This window comes from Paramisgurnus dabryanus, chromosome 8, assembly GCF_030506205.2.
Source record: "Paramisgurnus dabryanus chromosome 8, PD_genome_1.1, whole genome shotgun sequence".
In the NCBI taxonomy this organism is placed as follows: Eukaryota; Metazoa; Chordata; class Actinopteri; order Cypriniformes; family Cobitidae; genus Paramisgurnus; species Paramisgurnus dabryanus.
Genome location: NC_133344.1, coordinates 14949735 through 14971522, shown reverse-complemented (window position 1 = coordinate 14971522; position 21788 = coordinate 14949735). Strand labels below are relative to the sequence as shown.

At 37.4% G+C, this 21788-nt stretch overlaps 3 protein-coding genes across 3 annotated transcripts in view; all 3 read right to left on the bottom strand.

Annotated features, from left to right (window-relative positions):
- The window catches only part of LOC135770808 (C3a anaphylatoxin chemotactic receptor-like), an 89719-nt gene that overhangs the window by 19710 nt on the left and 48221 nt on the right, over nt 1–21788 (bottom strand). The gene's annotated exons all lie outside the window — the stretch shown is intronic.
- Nucleotides 13019–16181, bottom strand: LOC141279792 (C3a anaphylatoxin chemotactic receptor-like). The gene is made up of 2 exons (XM_065280619.1): nt 16132–16181; nt 13019–13984 (listed from the first exon to the last, which is right to left on the bottom strand). The coding sequence occupies exons 1-2, from the start codon at nt 16133–16135 to the stop codon at nt 13038–13040; spliced, it is 951 nt and encodes a 316-aa protein (XP_065136691.1). The 5' UTR covers nt 16136–16181; the 3' UTR covers nt 13019–13037.
- Nucleotides 19447–21396, bottom strand: LOC135770198 (C3a anaphylatoxin chemotactic receptor-like). The gene is made up of 2 exons (XM_065279934.1): nt 21393–21396; nt 19447–20729 (listed from the first exon to the last, which is right to left on the bottom strand). The coding sequence occupies exons 1-2, from the start codon at nt 21394–21396 to the stop codon at nt 19759–19761; spliced, it is 975 nt and encodes a 324-aa protein (XP_065136006.1). The 3' UTR covers nt 19447–19758.

Genomic DNA, 21788 nt, shown 5'->3' with positions numbered 1-21788 from the left:
AAAGTTACAAACAAAGAAAAATAAAACGGGAAATTAACAGTTTTCTTAATTATGATGAATCAGAAAATAATAAAAACAACATTTACCATAACAGTGTTTCAACATAATGATTGTGTACAACAAAACTAAAAAATAAACATTCAGTGAGTCACAATAACAGAGTTACAGTTTTTCTCATTTGCTAAGACACACAGATCTGAGATCTAAGAAACCAAGATCCACTTGATTTTTATCTTCAACTTCTTAGCACAGCAGAAGACTTTGCATGCAAAAGTTTTAACATATTTCCATTTGTTTTACACATTTTCACACCCAGGGGCGTCATGCACCAATTTTTTTTAAGGGGGCAGAGTGTGCACAGTTCACAGAAATTTGTGCATACACATACATCAAACGAATTATATTATAGAGCTTTCAGTCTTTTTCATGGCACTTACATTTCTAACAATATGAGCGCCCCTGCCTTCATGCAAAAAACTCCAAAATAAAAGTGTTGACTCACTTTCATTTCAAATACTATTCAATCGGAATAATGACATGATATTGGTATCATATTTAAAACAGAAACGACATGTTTTATTTATTTAAGTTTTGTTTAATGACTTGTTTAATTGTGTCATTAATGCATTTTGCACAACAACTGCATTATGAAATTAATGTCATTTTAAATCCATAAAGTATATAAACAACGAAAATGACATAAGCTATAGCAACGTGATTGATTTTAATGTTCAATAATGATTTTAAAAAATATGTTTAGATAAAATGATTGAAGGAACGAATTTTTGCATTAAATTTTACCTCATATGTGAGCATGTGTGATCCCACGCCCACGTGAACTCTGGCGAACTTTGGCGTTGTGCCAAGAAGATGAATCTATGAATTTCTACTTATATAACATAGAGACGGTCACATTTTAAACCATACATTTTTTACACAGAGGAGGTTAACTGCACATTACCGTACCGGGGTTTGAAAATGTTGTGAGCGTTTCTTGCACGTTTTAATTCATCAGATAGCCAAATGCAGCAGCAACAGCGGAGAGCTCGTGAGCGCGCTCACGCTGATGACGTCTGCGGCTGCTCTGACTGCAGCGCCTGCCGCCAGAAAGTAATGTAACATGTTCAAAACACTATCATAACGGCAAAAATCTCTGAAAAGTGACAAGGATGCAGCACAGAATTAATAATATTGTGCATATTAAACAAATTAAAAGACAAGTTATCGATTGATGGACGCTTGTATGATTTTCAGGTTGCATGCAAAATCCATTTGGCTAAAAAAAACAAGGGGGCACGTGCCCCTCAGTTTGAATGGGCATGACGCCTCTGTTCACACCCTTTGAACACATTTACTAAAGATCTCTTTGAAAGACCCATTTACTGGAATTACTTTTTATTGCTTTCACACAAAATGCATGCCGTGACCACATTTAAAAAAACTATTTTCTCATGCATACTCCACAACACACTGCATTCAGAATGGTTAAAAACACATTCAAAACAGAATTATGGCAAATTTCATGCATTTCTGTAGTAATTCTTTTAACATAAAGAACATTTTAGCAGAAAAAGAAAGTGTGATTGGACATTGAGCAATCCCAGGCCAAAGAGAAGGTAACATAATATCAAGATATGTGCACTGTCCAATGATGGTTTTTGCTGTTCAACACAGAGAGGCTCATTTCTTTTGGATGACTGGCATAATGCTTGTGCCAGCAGAGGAGAGATGGCAAAGGGAATCAAACTCCCTTAGCTTTATTGTTGTGTGGGATAATGTGGCATTTGGCCACTCCGCAGCAGTCACAGATTGGTTTGCCGCACATCCCAGGATGTCACCGTTGTCCCTGCCTCCATAGTCCCCTTTCTTACAGTAAACCCCATATAGAGGACTTTTTCTTTTTGTTGAGCCCTGTCCACTTCCAAAGGTTTATGACCACCATCCACATGGACAGATGACTTTACTGAAAGCAGTGAATGCAGGGTGTGAAGAGATTTCTCCTGAAGACTGCCAGGTTTGTATGAGAAATTCCAAACATTACTTTCCAAGATGCATTGCCAGATAAGACATCAGGTGTGATGTTAATCAGAACTTGTGTCCAAATGCAAAAGAGAGGGAGGACTAGAACCATCACGGTAATTTACAATGAATGAATGAATTGTTTGTCTGTGTATTTGCTACCTAGTGTATCTAAGATGTATAAGGATGTGGAGTTTCATGTCAACCCATATAATTTAGTAAAGGCTGCCTCAAGCACCATCAGGAGAGACTTTTTAAGTTTTACTTTAAACTTATCACACATGAACACATAGAGAATGGGGTTCAGACAGCTGTTTAGATAAACCAGACAGGTAACAAAAGGTTCTGCAGCTTCTAGATTCCTTACACTGTCAGTCACAAAGATGACAAGTCCATTTTCAATGACTCCAATGACTAAAGTATAATTTAAAGTCGTGCGTAGGTTCTACACCATAGCAATGCTGTATGTTATGCGTAGCTTGACGCACACCTCGCCAAATTTCTAACAACGCGTCCATTCTATGTGGACCACAAGCCTTCTTGTCATGTGCTTTATAGAGGATCCTGTAGATGATGATGCTGCATTTATTTGTAGGAAGTTAATGTTACATTTATGTCGGGAGAAGATTTTGAGACGAGTGGATTTTTGTCATATTCACGTGCATTTATGTGAGCGGTATTATTTTTCTTTGCAGTCATTTTAGATATATATCCTTACATGACTAATATCATCCTTTGTGGCCGTGCTCTTACATCTGAACAGTTGCCTTTACATTTCTTGTGAATATACTTATCATTATCGCTGGTCTAGTGGGTTAGGCTGTGTGCGGTGGTATGGCCAGATGTACTATCGGCGACATGAGTTTGAATACCGGCTTGGCGTATATTCTGTTTTATTCATGACAAACATTTGTAAAGTTCGTAGCCTTTTCTGCCCAAGTATTATGCCTAATTTCATTTTTAGCGGAGCTGCTGTCATCTTTTGTTCATAGGATTGCATGCATAAAAAAATTTATATAATAAAGTACAGTCCTCCGTTTATTTACTTCTGATAGGTTTGGCCACTGTGTTGTTATTGCCGTTTGTGAAGCCTGGGCTGTCTACAGAGATCGCGTTTTTTTACAGTTTGATCAGCTTACAGGCAGCAAGCAGATAGTGAGGAGATGTTTGCTGTATGTAACAAAAAAAATGTTATGGTCTAAAACGCGTCAATTCGATTAGAGCACCTTTAAGCTTCAGTCTTTGAATGATTGCAGATATAAATTTGTAATATGGAGATAAAGATTTCTGAAGTACTCCTCCATTCTCATGTGTTCAGACAAACAGAAAGTCTCACTCCAAACTCTTGCCAACAGCTCAATGTATCGATGAAGAGGAAGTGAAGAATCAATCTAGAAATCTTTACAGGAAATTTAGGAAATTGTTAGCTCTTTTATTTAAATCATAATAAAATTTCCAGGAAACATTAAAATTATTATAAACATGAACTAACAACAATTTACGGTTGATATAGTAATATTTGAGTAAACAAAGTAGGCTACAGAACAAAAACGTTTCAGTTTAGGCAGAGCCAAAAGCCCGTTATTAAGGCAAACTAAAAAAGTGGAGTCGGGATAGTCATCCTATGTTTCACACAGATTTTGTTGTTGATGGAAAAACTAGCATTCCGGTGAAAGTCAAATTCAGGTAATGTTACACCGGATGATGCAGTCATCCGCGGTGCGGACGCTGCATATAAACAAAGATAAAGCCTTTAAAGCTAAAAATATAAAGCTTAAAATGTGAACTTCGCGGTTGTTGGGGTTGCTGGTTATTTTCTGCTGTTAAATTTTTCATAGCATTGTACAATCGGTGCAAGAATTAGGGGGGTCCAGGACCCCCCATAAGAAGTAAAAAATATATTTAGGGAGATCCCTCAGATTCAGATATTTTTATTTGAATGAAAATAATAATAAATACAATCAAATGCATGCAATAGATACGGTACATTACATGATTTTTATTATTTACAATAATTTATATTAAGTTTTTTTATAGGCTAGTTGCCTGTCTCTTTAAAATGTAAAGCCCCGCCCACATCTAAAGAGTGCTGTGCACATGACATTGTTGACAGGACCGTGTGATTGGCGCTGCTCAGATGAAGCTCAGCTTTTTTTTTGAGGGGTAATTTTCTTTATTTATATATACAGATGCTGTTCATATAATTAGAATATCATCAAAAGGTTGATTTATTTAACTAATTCCATTCAGAAAGTGAAACTTAAATATTATATTCATTCATTACACACAGACTGATATATTTCAAATGTTTATTTTTTTATTTTGATGATATAACTGACATCTAAGGAAAATCCCTCAGTATCTCAGAAAATTTGAATATTACTTAAGACCAATACAAAGAAAGGATTTTTAGGAATCTTGAAAAGTATGAGCATGTATAGCACTCAATACTAAGTTGGGGCACCTTTTACCTGAATTGCTGCAGCAATGGGGTGTGGCATGGAGTCAATCAGTCTGTGGCACTGCTCAGGTGTTATGAGAGCCCTGGCTGCATGCTCAAATAGTGGCCTTCAGCTCTTCTGCATTGTTGGGTCAGGCATATCGCATCTTCCTCTTCACAATACCCCATAGATTCTCTATGGGGTTAAGGTCAAGTAAGTTTGCTGGCCAATTAAGAACAAGGATGCCATGGTCCCTTAACCAGGCAGGTACTGGTAGCTTTGGCACTGTGTACAGGTGCCAAGTCCTGTTGGAAAATGAAATCTGCATCTCCATAAAGTTGGTCCTTGTGTCAAACCATTCTAGAATAACAGGCAGCATCAGAAGCATCTTGCCTGGGCTAAAGACAAAAAGGACTGGACTGCTGCTGAGTGGACTTAAGTTATGTTCTCTGATGAAATTACATTTTCCATTTCCTTTGGAAATCAGGGATGAAGAGTCTGAAGGAGGGGTGGAGGGGCACACAATTTACATTATCTTTATTAGTTATCTTTATCTTTATTTGCAAATATGAGATCAATCAAAGTTTTTTTTGTTAGTCTAGCTGGCTTGTTTATCATTTGAGTCATTTGTACCGAATCTAAATAAAATTAATTTGTCGCATTTGGTGGTCGATATACAGCAAGTAAAATGAATGACATTTGTGATGAAAGGATTATAGTAACACAGACGCACTCCAAGGTTTGCACTGGAATGGCTATTTGATAACTATCGAAGCTGTCTCTCACATAGATTAATACTCTGCCTACTTTCCCTTTCCCTCTGTCCCGTCTATAAACATTATATCCACGAATTATAAACACGGATAAAGGAGTCGTGGATGTTAACCAAGTCTCTGTAAGACACAGGTAAGATATATCAATGCGAGTGTTGTGTCTCAAGATGCACGACAGTAATGTTTATTTATAATTTATGCTTTAAAAATGACTTAAGTGTCCTAATTTAACTAAGGCTAGTCCTGTCTTAAAAATATCCCTGTCTGGGACCCCCCCCCCCCCCCAATTATGTTTAAATTCAGTGTTAAAATGTTTACTAAAATATGGTTTAAAATAATTATGATTTTACTATTCAGTCACTGTGCTATATTTTTTTTTCAATTTTGATGCATTTGTTACATTGGGTTCATGTTTCATTACCTTCTAAATTAAAATAATGATTAAATGATTTGATCTGATCTCAGTTTAGAGTTTCATTCTGCTTAGCTGGTCAAATCCAACAACACTGAAACATCAACAATCCAACATTGGTAGGTGCATTTTGCATTCTGTATGAACACATTTTATTATATACTGTAATTAAATTTATATTAAAATTCACAAGTAAAGAAAGTTCACTTCATTGGTAAACAAAAAAACTGCAGTCTACAGCAGAAAGCAGGAAAGACAGATGATCATTTAGAGATTTCTATTAAATAAGAGAGCAACGTTTAACTCAAGTAAAACCGCATAATCTTGATTAAAACCAAAATTCTGAAGAAAGATAGTAAAGATAGTAAAGCACAGGGGTGGGGGACAAAAATCAAGCTTCGAATTAAAAACAAGAACACAGGGGCAGTTTCTGCAGGGGCGTTACTATCGGTAAGCAGGGTAAGCGGTGGGGGGAGCTATCGCATTTTCAACAATATCCGCTGTTCCCGGGTTTTCAGTGCTTGGCAACGTGCAACTGTGTCGTTACATCGCCCAATGAAATCACGGCTAGCGATAGAGCCCAACCAATCAGAGCCCAGAGGTTCTGTGCACGTTTGAAATCGGCTTGTTTGTATCTTTTGGTTTCTCAACACAAACAAGAAATAATAAACTATGCATTTTAGTCTGGGACTAAGATAAACCCTGTCTGGGAAACGGTCCTTAAATATTCACACACTGAATTTAAACATAATTGGGGGGGGGGGGGTCCCAGACAGGGATATTTTTAAGACAGGACTAGCCTTAGTTAAATTAGGACACTTAAGTCATTTTTAAAGCATAAATTATAAATAAACATTACTGTCGTGCATCTTGAGACACAACACTCGCATTGATATATCTTAAGATATGACAGAGCAAGTTGTTTTCGATCAAGACAACACTAACATTTAAATTAGTCGGGGACTAGGCTTAAGCCCTGTCTGGGAAACCACCCCATGATGTTTTTTCAGACACCTTAGCCCATTAGGGTTTGGGCACGGAAAACTTTTCTATATTCTTGATTCTTCAGAAAACTAAGCTTGCCTTTTTATAAAAGTAATAAACTAACACAGTTACCGTAAATGTAAAATGTTATATGTTACAGTCTTTTCACACTCACTTTTTACAAATAAACAAAGACAAACATCATTGTATAGATTGTATACATTTTTAACAAATTTCTTCATCTCATATTATAAAAGTTGTTTCGGAATATGTCTGAATGAGGACTCGGAACACATAAGAGAATGGAGTAGTACTTAAAAAAATCTTTATATACAAATTTTTTATATCTACTGTGACGGGTCTCTGGCTTCCCCGCTGTGGCCGGCCGGTGGGTGGAGCTACCGATACATCATCTGCACCTGTTGCTTGTTATGTTTCATTATTTAAGATCGGTGTTGATTGTTTTGGAGAGAGATCTCCGTTTGGGTTGTTCGTTTGGTTATTTTGGGTTTTGTTACTTCTTTATTTTGTAAGTATTGATTTGTTAATTTTGTGCTTCCCATTACATTTGTTTTTTAATTGTCAAAAGCCTTAGCAAGTTCCGTTTAATTATTATTTCCCTTAAATAAAAGATTCAATGTTATTTTGGGTTTCACTGCGTCCTCCTTTTTTGTCATAACTTGAGCCGGTTGTGACAAATTTGGGGGCTCGTCCTTTTAAGTTTTGAGTAAGAATTTAAGTTGATTAATTTCTTGATAATTTGGCTGATTATAATATTTGGTTATTTGTTGAAATTTTAGTTTTGGAGGGCTGCAGTGAATTAGGTTTATTCGTTTACTTTTGTTGTTGTAAACATTTGTGCGGAATTGAATTTAGTAAGTAAGCTATTTTGATAAGTTGAATGGGTGATAGTTTTGAAGTGCATTTCCCTAGTTAGGAATAAGAGGGTATCCTTAACGGGATGCTCTGTTTGTTATTTTAATTTATTTTTTTTTTGTATGGTGAAAGCGGTTAGAGCAATAGCTCGGGAACACGTCCGTGTTTGGTAATAGCAACTAGTCAATTGGTTGTTGTTGCAAACACTGGTTTGTAGTGTGTAAATACCCGCCGCAAGTAACTATATGAAGACTAGGGTTCAGTTTAGTTAGTTTATAATTTAGTTAGGGGGAGCTGCGCTTCAATCTTGTTACCTATGTATTAAAATAAGCTTACTTTGTTTTGTTATGGCGTCTGTCGAGGAGTTTATTAAGACTCCATCAGATGATCTTTTGGATGACTTTTCGAAAGACCAACTTTTAGAAGTTGCGGATCATTATGAAATTACGTTATCTGCCCAAGATAAGCGTTTAAAAGATACAATTAAAACGGTCATAAAAACCGAGCTGAATGAACGTGAGATATTAAAGTCGCAATCAAAACCTGTTGCGGCTACATCTAAAACGTCTGAGTTGACGTTTGAACAGCAAAAAGAACTGTTGTTGATTGAAGCTGCGACAAAAGAAAAAATATTTGAAGCCCAAAATCGTCTCGAATTATCTAAGATTCAGTTGCAACAACAACAGATAGACCTAGAACGTTATCGCTTGGATTTGATTAAAGTTGGAAGAATTTCTGGCACAAATGGGTCAGAAAGTGAACACGACTTGCGTAGATTTGATATTGTGAGTAATTTGAGACTGATTCCAAAATTTGATGAAAAAGATGTGGAACGATTTTTTGTATTATTTGAACGTGTTGCTGAGGCAAGAAATTGGCCAGATGACAAGCGCACTTTGATGTTGCAATGTATTTTTACGGGCAGGGCTCAAGAAGCATACTCCTCTCTTAGTACAGAGGATGCGGCAAATTATCAGACTGTGAAGACCACGGTTTTAAAATCTTATGAATTAGTTCCGGAGGCATACAGGCAAAAATTCAGGTCTTGGAGAAAAGGGGAGAAGCAGACACATGCTGAGTTTCTACGTGATATTTCGATGTACTTTAATCGCTGGTGTACGGCTTCTAAGGTTGAAACACTAGACGACTTAAAAGATTTGATTGTGCTTGAACAATTCAAAAATTGTATTTCTGATCGTGTAGCGACATACATAAGCGAACAAAAAAATCTCACTGCTTATGAAGCAGCTGTTGCCGCGGATGAATTTTCGTTAATTCATAAGACGTCGGCTAAGATGTATGGAGGAACTAGTCGTAGTGAGCCGTGGCGTAAGTCTGCACAGCCTGGTAAATTTCAACGTGAATTTGTTGGAGGACAAGATAAAAATAATGTATGTAATTATTGTCATACATTTGGTCATTGGAAAAATGAATGTCCGATGTTGAAAATGAGAGAAACGTCCAAAAACAGTTCAAAATTTCCACCTGCGAAACCTGTTGCTTTGGCTGTTTCGGCATTTAATCCTCATGAGAAAACCGTTTGCGCACCCTGCGATCGGGCTTTTAATGCCTTTGTTACAGAAGGTTATGTAAGCTTGCTTGATTCTGAGGAAAAGGTGCCTGTAAAAATCCTGCGGGACACGGGTTCATCTGAATCCTTTATTTTAGAGTCAGTACTGCCCTTTTCATCAACCTCGTATACAGGAGATAATGTGCTGATACGTGGCATCGGTATGGATGTTATGACCGTTCCCCTCCATCAAATTGTCCTGCAGTCTGATTTAATTCAGAGTGAAGTGGAAATTGGTGTTCAACCTTGTTTGCCAGTCGGAGGAATACAGGTTATACTAGGGAATGATTTGGCAGGAAACCGCGTTTGGAAAGATTGTTCGTCAAACCTGGTGGTGACCCCGTCTCCCGTTCTTCACGAATCGGGGAGTGAAGATCATTCTTCGGTCATCACCACAGTTTTGCCGTCCTGTGCCGTAACACGAGCTATGACAAAAAACCAAATAGCTGATCCAAAGGAGATTAGTACTTTGGAAATTCCGTCAATTTTGTCAGTATCGAAAAATGATCTTGTGATGGAACAAAAATTGGATTTGACCCTAAATGAGCTGTTTGATCGGGTTGTTCCGTGTGACGCGATTGCCAATCTTCCTTCTGGTTATTACCTAGATGACGGTGTGTTGGTTCGAAAATGGGTACCACATGGAGATTTTGCAATCGGAGACCCTATGGTACAAATTGTTGTTCCTCAGAAATTTCGGAGCATTGTGCTACAAACTGCACATGATACATCTGGCCACTTGGGTGTCAAAAAGACCTATAAACTGCTCTTAAAGCGATTCTTTTGGCCAAAATTAAAACGGGATGTTTCTAGTTACATTAAGTCATGTCATACTTGCCAACTTACGGGAAAACCTAATCAAGGAATAAAACCAGCACCTCTTTATCCAATTCCTGTGATAAGTCAACCTTTTGAGTATTTGATAGTGGACTGTGTCGGCCCTTTGCCGAAGTCAAAGTCAGGCAGCGAGTATTTACTCACAGTTATGTGCCAGGTAACACGTTATCCATCCGCTTACCCGCTTCGTTCTATTACTGCGAAAAATGTCTTGAAAGCACTTACGCAGTTTATTTCTGTCTTTGGAATACCACAGGTTATTCAGTCAGATCAAGGTAGTAATTTTACATCTAATGTGTTTGGTCAAATATTAAAGCAACTTCACATTAAACATAACCTTTCCAGTGCTTACCATGCGCAGAGCCAGGGAGCTCTGGAAAGATTTCACCAAACACTGAAGTCCTTACTACGATCGTACTGCACTCAGATGGGGAAAGATTGGGAAGCGGGGTTACCCTGGATGCTGATGGCTGCTCGTGAGGCTTCACAAGAGAGTACAGGTTTTAGTCCTAACGAGCTTGTGTTTGGGCATGATATCCGAGGTCCCTTGGATGTTTTGGCTGATGACTGGAAAAAATCTGATCCGCCAAAAAATGTTCTGACTTATGTTAGCGATTTCCGTAGGAGAATTTTTGAGGTTGGTCAGATAGCAAAAGCGCGTTTAGGCAAGGCACAGGACCGAATGAAGCGCTTCTTTGATCGCCGTACAGAAGTTCGTTCGTTTCAACAAGGTGATCAAGTTCTTGCGTTGTTGCCTATTGTGGGTTCGCCTTTTCAGGCTAAATTTGTTGGACCTTACACCGTTGCCCGTCAAATATCAGATCTAAATTATTTGATTGAAACTCCCGATCGAAACAAAAAGACCAGAGTGTGTCATATAAATTTGCTAAAACCCTATTATGCCTGCAGGGAGGATAATAAAATCATTAATGGTACTGACATGAAAGAAATAAAGGGGTCGGAAATAAAACCTGTTCTTTTGACACAAATTGTTGGACCTGATGTAACCCCCTCTGAAGATGAGTTTTATCCTGGTGATTCGGCTTTGCAAGGCCGTTTGCAAAATTCAGAGGCTCTTGCAACGCTAGGTGATCGGCTCAATTATTTGGTGGATGAGCAACGTACTGACTTGATTAATTTAATTACGGAGTACGTCTCGCTGTTTTCCGATATTCCATCATGTACTCATTTAATCGAGCACGATATTGATGTCGGGGATTCTATTCCTATTCGTCAGCGCTACTATCGTGTTTCAGCAAATAAGAAAAAACATCTGGATGCTGAAATTGACTATATGCTTAAAAATGGTATTGCCGAACCCTCATTTTCTAGTTGGGCGTCCCCGTCGTTGTTGGTGAGTAAATCTGATGGCTCCTTTCGATTTTGTACGGATTATCGAAAGGTAAATGCGGTTACCAAACCGGACTCTTTTCCTTTACCCCGAATTGAGGATTGCATTGATCAGGTGGGAAGTGCCAAATTTGTGACCAAGTTTGACCTTTTGAAAGGGTATTGGCAAGTACCCCTTACTGAAAGGGCGAGGGAAATATCTGCCTTTATTACACCGTCCGGATTATTTACTTATAAAGTAATGAGCTTCGGTTTGCGAAACGCGCCTGCCACTTTTCAGCGATTAATGAATCGCGTCATCTCTGGTTTAAAGGGCTGCGCGGTATATTTGGACGATGTGGTAGTTTACAGCCACACATGGGACGAGCATTTACAGCATATTCGGGCTTTGTTGGATCGCTTTGTTGAAGCCAATTTGACTGTAAATCTATCAAAGTGTGAGTTTGCAAAAGCTACTGTTACCTACCTTGGTAAGATTGTGGGTCAAGGTCAGGTGCGGCCGGTTCGTGGGAAAGTAGACGTCATTGATAATTATCCTACTCCAACTACCAAGAAGGAATTAATGCGTTTTTTGGGCATGGTGGGATTTTACCGTTGTTTCTGTCGGAATTTCTCTGTGGTGGCTGCGCCTTTAACAAATTTATTACGTGGGACCGTAAAATTCCATTGGAATCATATTTGCCAAGAGGCTTTTGAGAAGATTAAAATGTTGCTTACAGAAGCTCCTGTATTGGCGGCTCCGAAATTTGACCAGCCTTTTCAATTACAAGTAGATGCAAGCAACATAGGCACGGGTGCAGTCTTGATCCAGAAATCCGAGGAAGGTATTGACCTTCCAGTGGCTTTCTTTTCCCGGAAATTTAACTCATACCAGTTAAATTATTCTGTAATTGAGAAAGAAGCACTGGCTTTAATATGGGCATTGCAACACTTTGATGTGTACGTGGGGGCGACGGAGGGTCCTTTGGTCGTCTATACTGACCATAACCCATTAACTTTTTTGCGCTCCTTACAAAGCCCAAACCAGCGGCTTATGAGGTGGTGCCTATTTCTCCAGGCTTATTCATTAGAAATTCGCCACATTAAAGGCTCGGAAAATCTAATTGCTGATGCCCTGTCGCGTATTTATACGGTATGAACGTTCTGCTGGTGCACCCGTATTCTTGTCTCTCTCTTTTTTTTTCCCCTTTCTTAGATTTTGCTTCCTAGGCGCCAAGGTTGCTGGGAGGTGATGAAGAACTGAGGGACTGAATTTATGAGTGTGTCCGACATGGCCTAATACTGTTTGGGAAACAGGGTGATTTGTTGGTTTTTTGTGTGTTATTTTATTTATTATTGGTGGTCTCTTCTTTTTAGGAGGGGTGTGTGACGGGTCTCTGGCTTCCCCGCTGTGGCCGGCCGGTGGGTGGAGCTACCGATACATCATCTGCACCTGTTGCTTGTTATGTTTCATTATTTAAGATCGGTGTTGATTGTTTTGGAGAGAGATCTCCGTTTGGGTTGTTCGTTTGGTTATTTTGGGTTTTGTTACTTCTTTATTTTGTAAGTATTGATTTGTTAATTTTGTGCTTCCCATTACATTTGTTTTTTAATTGTCAAAAGCCTTAGCAAGTTCCGTTTAATTATTATTTCCCTTAAATAAAAGATTCAATGTTATTTTGGGTTTCACTGCGTCCTCCTTTTTTGTCATAACTTGAGCCGGTTGTGACACTACAATCATTTAAGACTGAAGCTAAAAAAAAATTCTGTTCTCTTGCTAAAGGATCAGTAAAGGATCAGATGGTTGTTTCTTCAGTAAAAGCTGCCTCAAACACCAGCAGAAGAGACTTTTTAAGTTTCTTCTTATACTCATCACACATGAACACATAGAGAATGGGGTTCAGACAACTGTTCAGATAAGCAAGACAGTCTACAAAAGGTGCTGCAGCATTAAGTTTCTCTCTAAGACTGTCACTCCAGTTATACTTCACAGCACTTATGAAACATAAATAGCGAACGTGAAAAGGAAACCAGCATATGAAAAAAGCCAGAATCACAGATATAATGACCCGAAAAGGTCGGAGGTTCTTTCCTGTTTTGAGACGTTTTACCCGCACACCAATAGCTATGTATGAAAATGCAATGATTATAAAGGGAATTACAAATCCCACAATAAATATGTATGTTTGCAGAGACAATATAACATTGATGGCATTTTCAGCTTCATATACATACTCGGTAATGCCAAAAGGGATGCTGCAGCAGATGGATAAAATCCACACAAATAGACTGATGATTCTGGCTTTGTCTAAAGTTCGCTTATTCTGAACCCACACAATAAACCATGTGCACAGACATCGATCCACACTGATAACTGTCAGAAAGAAAACACTTGCAAATATATTTAGTACAACACCAAAAATCCAACATGCAGCTAAGAGTTTGTTGGATTGCAAATATATACTATTTTCAAAGACAACAACAATTTCATAAACCAAGAACGTAATAAAAAGGAAGTCTGCAATCGCCAAGTTGAGAAACCAGATGGAGTTGACTGTCGTCTTCATTTTGTAGCCGGTCACAAAGATGACAAGTCCATTTCCAATGACACCTATAACTAAGGTGACAAAAAATATGCATATCATGAAGATTTCAATGCTTGAAAAGCTCTTCTCCTGCATTTTGTTTGGACTAATTGTTGTTTGGAGTTCAGTCAGATTTTGATGTCCCATAGTTGTGCCCACTGCAGAAAGAAGAGAGAGAGAAATGACTCATGATTACAAACTCATGCACAGAGAAATGTGAACCTGTTTTATGATTTCACAAAGCAAACTAAAGTAAACAAAGTAAACTCTCCATTCAGTTTATTACCGACTGATAATTTATGTAATAATTGTGTAAATAATGGAGAAAAAAAACGTAATTAATTTTCATTTATAAACAATTTATAGTTTATGTAACGTCTAGACTTGTGGTAGAATCCAAGTGCAGAAGTTTATTAAGAAACCAGTGCCCGGTTGCATGAAACTCCTTAAGTGAGGGTTTCCCTGAGGGAGAAAAAATCCCTGAGGTAAGGGATTTATTTAAGAGCGTTGCAACAAAGGTCTTATCTGTCACCCTTACCTAAGTGTTGATACTAAGTATTTTACGATAGTCTCTGCCAAAACACGGCAGCGGAGAAGCAGTTGCTACGGTTACAAAATCTCACAGCGTAAACAAATCAACGCACGCAGCTCAACAGACGGCGAATTTGTGTACAATGAAACATCGCAAATAACAGACTGTAAAGTGCCGCATGCATGAATACTCAAAGTAATTCAAACTGGAAACACTTTATTTTGACGGACGATCAAACCGCCATTCTTCTGATAAATGCGCATCACTTTTCTCTAGGGATTATTTCGATTGTTAGAAATGCGCGTTTGTGCTTCATTTTCTTAAAAAAACCATAAAATCAGCCATCGCGTGTGACGTTAAGGGACCTGTTTTAGTCCCTTAAGTTTTTAAGGGAAAATTGGACTTAAGGACTTTGTTGCAACGCATAGCAGAACTTAAGGTAATACTTTAGCATTCAAGGGTAAATACTTATTGACAGCCTTAAGGTTCACTTAAGGGTTTTTCTTGCAACCCATTTTTTATTAAGGGTACCCTTAACCTTATATTTAAGGGATTTCTTAGCTTAAGGACTTTCATGCAACCGGGCACAGGCAAACAACACAAAAGGGTAATCCAAAAACATAATCCAATGAACAGGCAAAGGTCAAAACCAGAACATGAGAGACAATGGCAATGTTAAATACACACAGAAAAGGAAGTGAATACAGAAAGAGGGTAAACATGTCAATAGTCCAGAAGGTGGAGAGGGTGCCTACCATTCATTACAGTTTAGATGCACTGTGAGTCATTTTGATTTAAAGTGTCAATGTCTCCTGAGTTCATATAGTTTGGTTTCAATACTGAGATGTTTAAGAATTAACAGTGATTTGCGGGTCAATGTATAAACAACCCGACCAACGTTTTCAACTAACCCGCCCACAACTCGGACCACAAAAAAAAAAATATTGTACCCCACCCGCTTCCTGGCCCGCATTTTTTAAAAGTAGCAATTGTTTAAAATAGTTAATTGGCATCTTTATTTCAAATGATCTGACCGATCGGGACCCGAATATCATTGAAAATATTTTTGGATGACTTCTAACCACCGGTGACCGCAGGCACCCACACATTTTGGATCAACCCGCGCATCACTGATAAACTCAGTCTTCAAATATACGTGTTGAAATTAGCAGGGGGTTAGGAGTTACATCATCTTTGCTATTATATAAATATTATATAAAAAAAAACATATTATATAAAAATATGTATTAGTTTTTGCTTTTAATGTAAGTTTTCATGTTGTAAAATCTTAAGCAATAAATACATAAACCAAAAATATTTTAATCAATTAAAATGAAAGTATTCCCATATTACGATACTTTTCACCTAATTGTATTTTAAACAGCAATCAATTTTTTTTTATTCAAAAGAGGCACAAAAACATTAAACTGTTAGATAGATGCAAATACATGTACATACTATTATCTTCTTTTTATTTCTTTATTTCTGTCCTTATGTCTTCAGGTAGACATAATGTTTGCATGAACAATTATTGCAGATATCCTCTTTTATAGGGGGATAAGTATTTAGAAAGTATTCATAGTTTTTATTATGTTTGATCAGTTTAAAGAGGAAGCAAAGTTTGATTTATGTAGCATAAATAATGTAGTGAAATCTTTTGTAGGCACATATTGTACACAATTAAAAATCAAGTTCCCTGCTTCTTTGTCAGTCAGAAAATAAACTAATAATGAAACAAAAACATAACATTAAAGCATAGATATAAATTCTTACCCATTTTCTTTGTCTTTATTTTCTACTGTGTGTCTGCAGGTTGATGTGGTAGATATCAATGCCCACAACAACGTCTCTGTGATTTCCCTTTATAAGGCAGAATAGGGGTGGAGTGTGGGGTGATGATGTAAAGAGACAAATATGCTGCTGTAGAAAGACATTTAAATAGCATCTGCCAAGAAAAACTTTCCCATTCCAGATAAAATTAGAGCCATAAAATCATTGTTTATCAATCACTGAGATGTCTGCCTTTTCAGTCGCTTAAAGAAATAGTTCACCCAAACATGAAAATTCTGTCATCATTTTCTCATTTTCATGTTGTTTTAAACCTGTATGAATTTCTTTTTTTCTGATGAACACCAAAGAAGATATTTTTATAAGTGATGGTAAGCACACATCTGATTGACTTCCATCTGTGCTGAGAGGCAGTGACCTATGATTATTTACAGCCTGATCTCAAGAGAATTCATACATATTTTAGGAGTTGGCTAATTTGTATGAATTCATACGAAGTTAATCCTGCAAAAACGTAAAATTCTCAAGAAAAAACTATTAGAAAACTGAACCCCTAACCCACCAACTCCCACCTAACCTTACGCTCATAGGGGTCAAGGCAAATCATTCAAAAAATTAAGAATGTGGTCGTATGAATGAATACTATAAGAACCTAAAAACTGAAGTGTCAAGGCTAAGCAATCATTTGCCTTGGTCCACAATGAGAATGCACAACCTTATTTACCCTAAAAGATTAAAAAGGGCTTTACTTATGAATAAACATGTCATATATATATATATATATATATATATATATATATATATATATATGTATCAATTATATATAACTTTTTTGTTTAACCAGACTTGAACAGGTGGCAGGGTCATATGTGTAAGGAATAATTGATGACGGGCTGTGAATTAATCAAAAAATAATCCACGTCCAAGGTGGAAACAATGCGAAGAGGAGTTTTTCGAAAGATAATGCATACCCGTGGAACATTTCTCAATCAATCAGAATAAAGCATCCAACAGCACCATGATATAAAAAATTATATTATACAACAGTTCTTTCTGGTTCTCAAATCTGATTGGCTAATAGCTCTTCCCAGGCATGTAATGTTGTACTGATAACATAACAGTAACCACTTCACTGTTTGAATCATTCCACCTCCACAAACTTGTCATTTTAGTATTAGTGAGTGGGGCTTCTTTAAACACTGAGCCATTCGCTCATTTCTGACTGGAAAAGCTTCACTCACACACGGACACATACAGACGTGCTGTTTTTAAACACTCTCCGTGTGTCTCATTAAGTTCCCTAGCTCGTGAATCAGTCGCCGTTTCTCAATGTCAAGGATACTTCCTTGGCAGGACTTGTCCTTACAAGTCTCCTCTTAAGCATTCGGAGAACACGTAAATGGAACAGGCTAGCAAGTGCACGTCATTGCATCATTGCGTGATTGAAAGGTGTGCTTTCGGTGCTGCGCGCATAGGATTGTGGGTGATTTCAGCGCGTGAAGAGCGCGAAGGATACACATACGTATCCTTTCCTGTATTTGGGATATTTCTCGAACGAAGGACTCAGTCCTTGGCTGAAATTTCGAGGATCCTCGACAATGGAACAGTCCTTCGACGGACGTCGATGACGTAGCATCCTCGAAATTCTGGCTTCCGAGGATCCTTCCTTGACATTGAGAAACGGCTATACTGTGAATCCCAATCGGAAGTGATTATACCGTCAAAGATTAGCGCTCTTGGATATAAACTTAAGTGCAATAATGTCACATCGTGTGGATACACTTGGAATAAAGCAATGAAGACAAAAATTTTCTCTGGAGCGATCTCTCCTCCTATTAAAAGGACACGAAAACACAATGGAACTGCAGGTAAGGATACTCATTTATTTCCGCCTGATGTGACTTTTAAAACACGTTGTGAGATATCACCGCTGATATTTATAAGCAGCACGCAAAAGCATCTCTCTGACTTATAAAAAAACTGTTTTATGTAGTACTGACAAGAACAAAGTCCAATAATAAACCGAGTGCTCGTACCACGTTAAGATTAAATTAAAAAGCAATAGTATATAAATATAGTTTTATTAACTTTTACCTTGTGCCAAAACAGACAGTAAATATCAATAAAAAGCAAGTTATAGTTTCAAGACACCAAAATTGCGGGTTTGATTTTATTTTTGCCCATCAGATAGGCCTACATCAGAGCCAGGGAATCCCTGTCAGAGATGTAGCCCAGATAGGGCAGTGATCTGCGGGGTAAGCGAACACTGATGTCCGCTGATGCGTCTGGTTCTTGTCCGACTCTTTCTAAGCATTTGTTCAGATAGGCGCTATCTTTACTAATCGACTGCAAATTTGAATATTATACATATATATTCTCGACTGAACTAATCTTAAAGGTGCTCTAAGCGAATTCACACGTTTTAGGCCATAAAATATTTTTTGTTTCATACAGTAAACATCTCCTCACTATCTGCTAGCTGCCTGTCTCCTGAACACACTGTAAAAAACACGGTCTTTGTACACAGCCCAGGCAAACTGCAACAAAAACAAAGTGGTCAAACCTACAACCACGAAACATAACAAATGTGTTACAGCCAATAAACAACAAGAAGGATTTGGGAGTGAGGGTTGGGTGCGTTCATGACTCTTTCAGAAAGCACGGAGGGGGAGGAGTTAGCTATGCTCCATATTGTTTGAAAACACTTCGAACGTCAACAAGAAGTGACATCACACAGATTCACTTAAAGAGCCTTTAAAACTACACTTTGTGACCATTTACGGTAATATTAAGAAACGGCAATTCAGTCTATTGAGTTTTTATGAGATTCAAAACAGCCGAAAGTGTTATCTGTCATTCTGGCCGCCCTCAAATCCATGGCGGAAGAAAGTAGTTCCCCAACAAAGACGCTTTAAAAATAACTCAGTTGTTGTTTTCTAGTTTTCTTTTTCAAACGTGTGCCGTCGAACTGTTGTATAAAAGCAATATCGCTCTCGAAGTCCTGTGATATTGCTCTATATCATCACAGCTGTGATTGCCTCTGGCCTAATCACAGCCGTGATGATATAGACCTATATCACACTCCTACTCGAGCAATATTGCTTAAATGACAAACACAAGTTCACCCTCTTGCTAGTCCTGGTTAATTAACTGATCTAAACTGTTACCCGTCTATGTTCAGTCCTGAAATGCATATCTATAGGCTTGAGGCTGTGCCCTAGTTGTTTGTACAATAATGTAAATACACAATTGAGCATAAAATGACTTTAAATTGGAAAAAAAAGTACAAAGTACCAAATATATTGATTCAGAAGATAACAAGGATAACATTTGCATTAACAGTATTATAACATAATGGTTGTGTATAACAAAACAGGAAACTAAGTAAGTCCCAGAATTAACCTAAGAGATTTGTAGATTGAATCTTCACTTCCTCTTCATCAATACATTGAGCTGTTGGCAAGAGATTGGAGTGAGACTTTCTGTTTGTCTGAATACTGGAGAATGGAGGAGAACTTGAGAAATCTTTATCTCCAAATTACAAATGTATATCTCCAATCATCTAAAGACTGAAGCTTAAAATGGTTCTGTTCTCTTCCATCCAGGAAAGCTTCAGATGGTTGTGTCTTCTGTCTGTACACTTAATACCTGCTGACATTGCGAATTGTGAAGTGGAGTTGACCTCAAACCCAGATGCTCTTCAGTAAAAGCCCCCTCAAACACCAGCAGGAGAGACTTTTTAAGTTTCTTCTTATACTCATCACACATGAACACATAGATAATGGGGTTCAGACAACTGTTAAAATAAGCCAGACAGTCTACAAAAGGTTTTGCAGCAATAAGTTTCTCTCTAGCACTGTCACTCCAGTTATACTTCACAGCACTTATGTGACACAGTCGTTGAACATGGAAAGGACACAAGCATATGAAAAAAGCCAGAATCACAGATATAATGAGCCAAAAAGGCCGGAGGTGATTTCCTCTTTTGAGACGTTTTATCCGCACACCAATAGCTATGTATGAAGATGCAATGATTATAAAGGGAATTACAAATCCAACAATAAACCTGTATGTGAACAGAGAAATATTGATATTGACATTTCCATACCCCGCAAGGCCAAAAGGGATGCTGCAGCAGATTGCTAAAATCCACACATATACACTAAAGATTCTGGCTTTGACTAAAGTTCGTTTGTTCTGAGCCCAAACAACAAACCATGTGCACAGACATCGGTCTAGACTGATAACTGTCAGAAAGAAAACACTTGCAAACATATTTAGTACAAAAACAATATCCAAACATGCCATCATGAGTTGGGTGAAGTGCCAAAATATTTTCTCATCAAAGGCAAAAGCAATTTTGTAAACCAAGAACATAATAAAAATGAAGTCTGCAATTGCCAAGTTAAGAAACCAAATGGAGTTGACTGTCGTCTTCATTTTGTAACCGGTTACAAAGATGACAAGTCCATTTCCAATGACACCTATGACTAAGGTGACAACATATATGCATATCTTGAAGATGATGAGTTTTGATGAGTTTTCTTCTTCTTTTTTTGGAGAGTCATATTCTGTGTAATTGTCTGTGTCAACAGCAGAAAGGAAAAATCAATTAATGTTTATGATGGTACTTGAATGGTGCAGATTAAATGCCCTTGCAAGACATAATTTCAAACTGTATTTGGGTTATGACTTCAATTATTGTATACAGTAAGTTCAACGAGGTAAAGATTTCACAAGTGTGTGTCAGTGTGCATACTACACAGCATGGACATTCTGTGAAAATATTACCTTGATATCTTCAGGGTCTTTATATTGTCTAAGATGACAGCAAAGATTGAAATTAAAGTGAAATTCAACTTTGATGCGACAAATCTTATCATTAGAAATCATAACATTTTACAATTAAGCTGTACAATAAAGTCACTAAACAGATTCGATAATTTTTACTTTTAAATTGCAGTCAACACTAAAATAGACAACAGTACAGACAGATATGATCATTTAGTGATTTCTGTGCAAACTTTTAACTCAAGTGGTCATTCTGTATTATTTTGCAGAATAATAAGGTGAAACAGAAGGGTGGTGGAGTAAAGTAAAACTTTTTAAGAAAATAAATAAACTGACAATTTGCCCTCAACACACTCATGTTATAAGTCTTTTCATGCTTACTATCTTTAAAACAAAAATGAATTTGTTACATTATAAGAGGAAAACATGACTATATCATGCATGTCATTTCTTACCCATTTTCTTTGTCTTTATCTTTACTCTTCTGTTATCAGGTAGATTTTGTCAAAGCGCACATCAACTTCTCTGTATAACAATGTCTGATGGTTTCCTCTTATATAGTAAATATGAGTTTAGGGGCGGAGCAATAATTTTGTAAAGAGAAAAATGTTACTGTAAAAATGTATTTAACAAAACATCTTCAACAACAAACAACATTATTATCAAAATATGTCACATTGTGTTTATAGGATTTATCTATTTTACTGAGTGTTATATCACTCGTGAGAGGAAGCAATCTATGATTCATTTAGCATAATTCATGAAAATATGAAGGTTTCAAAAAGCTTTTTTCTTGGCTCTTTTCCAGCCTTTAACAGAAACCTTTAACATCCACACAACCTTTCTGTTGC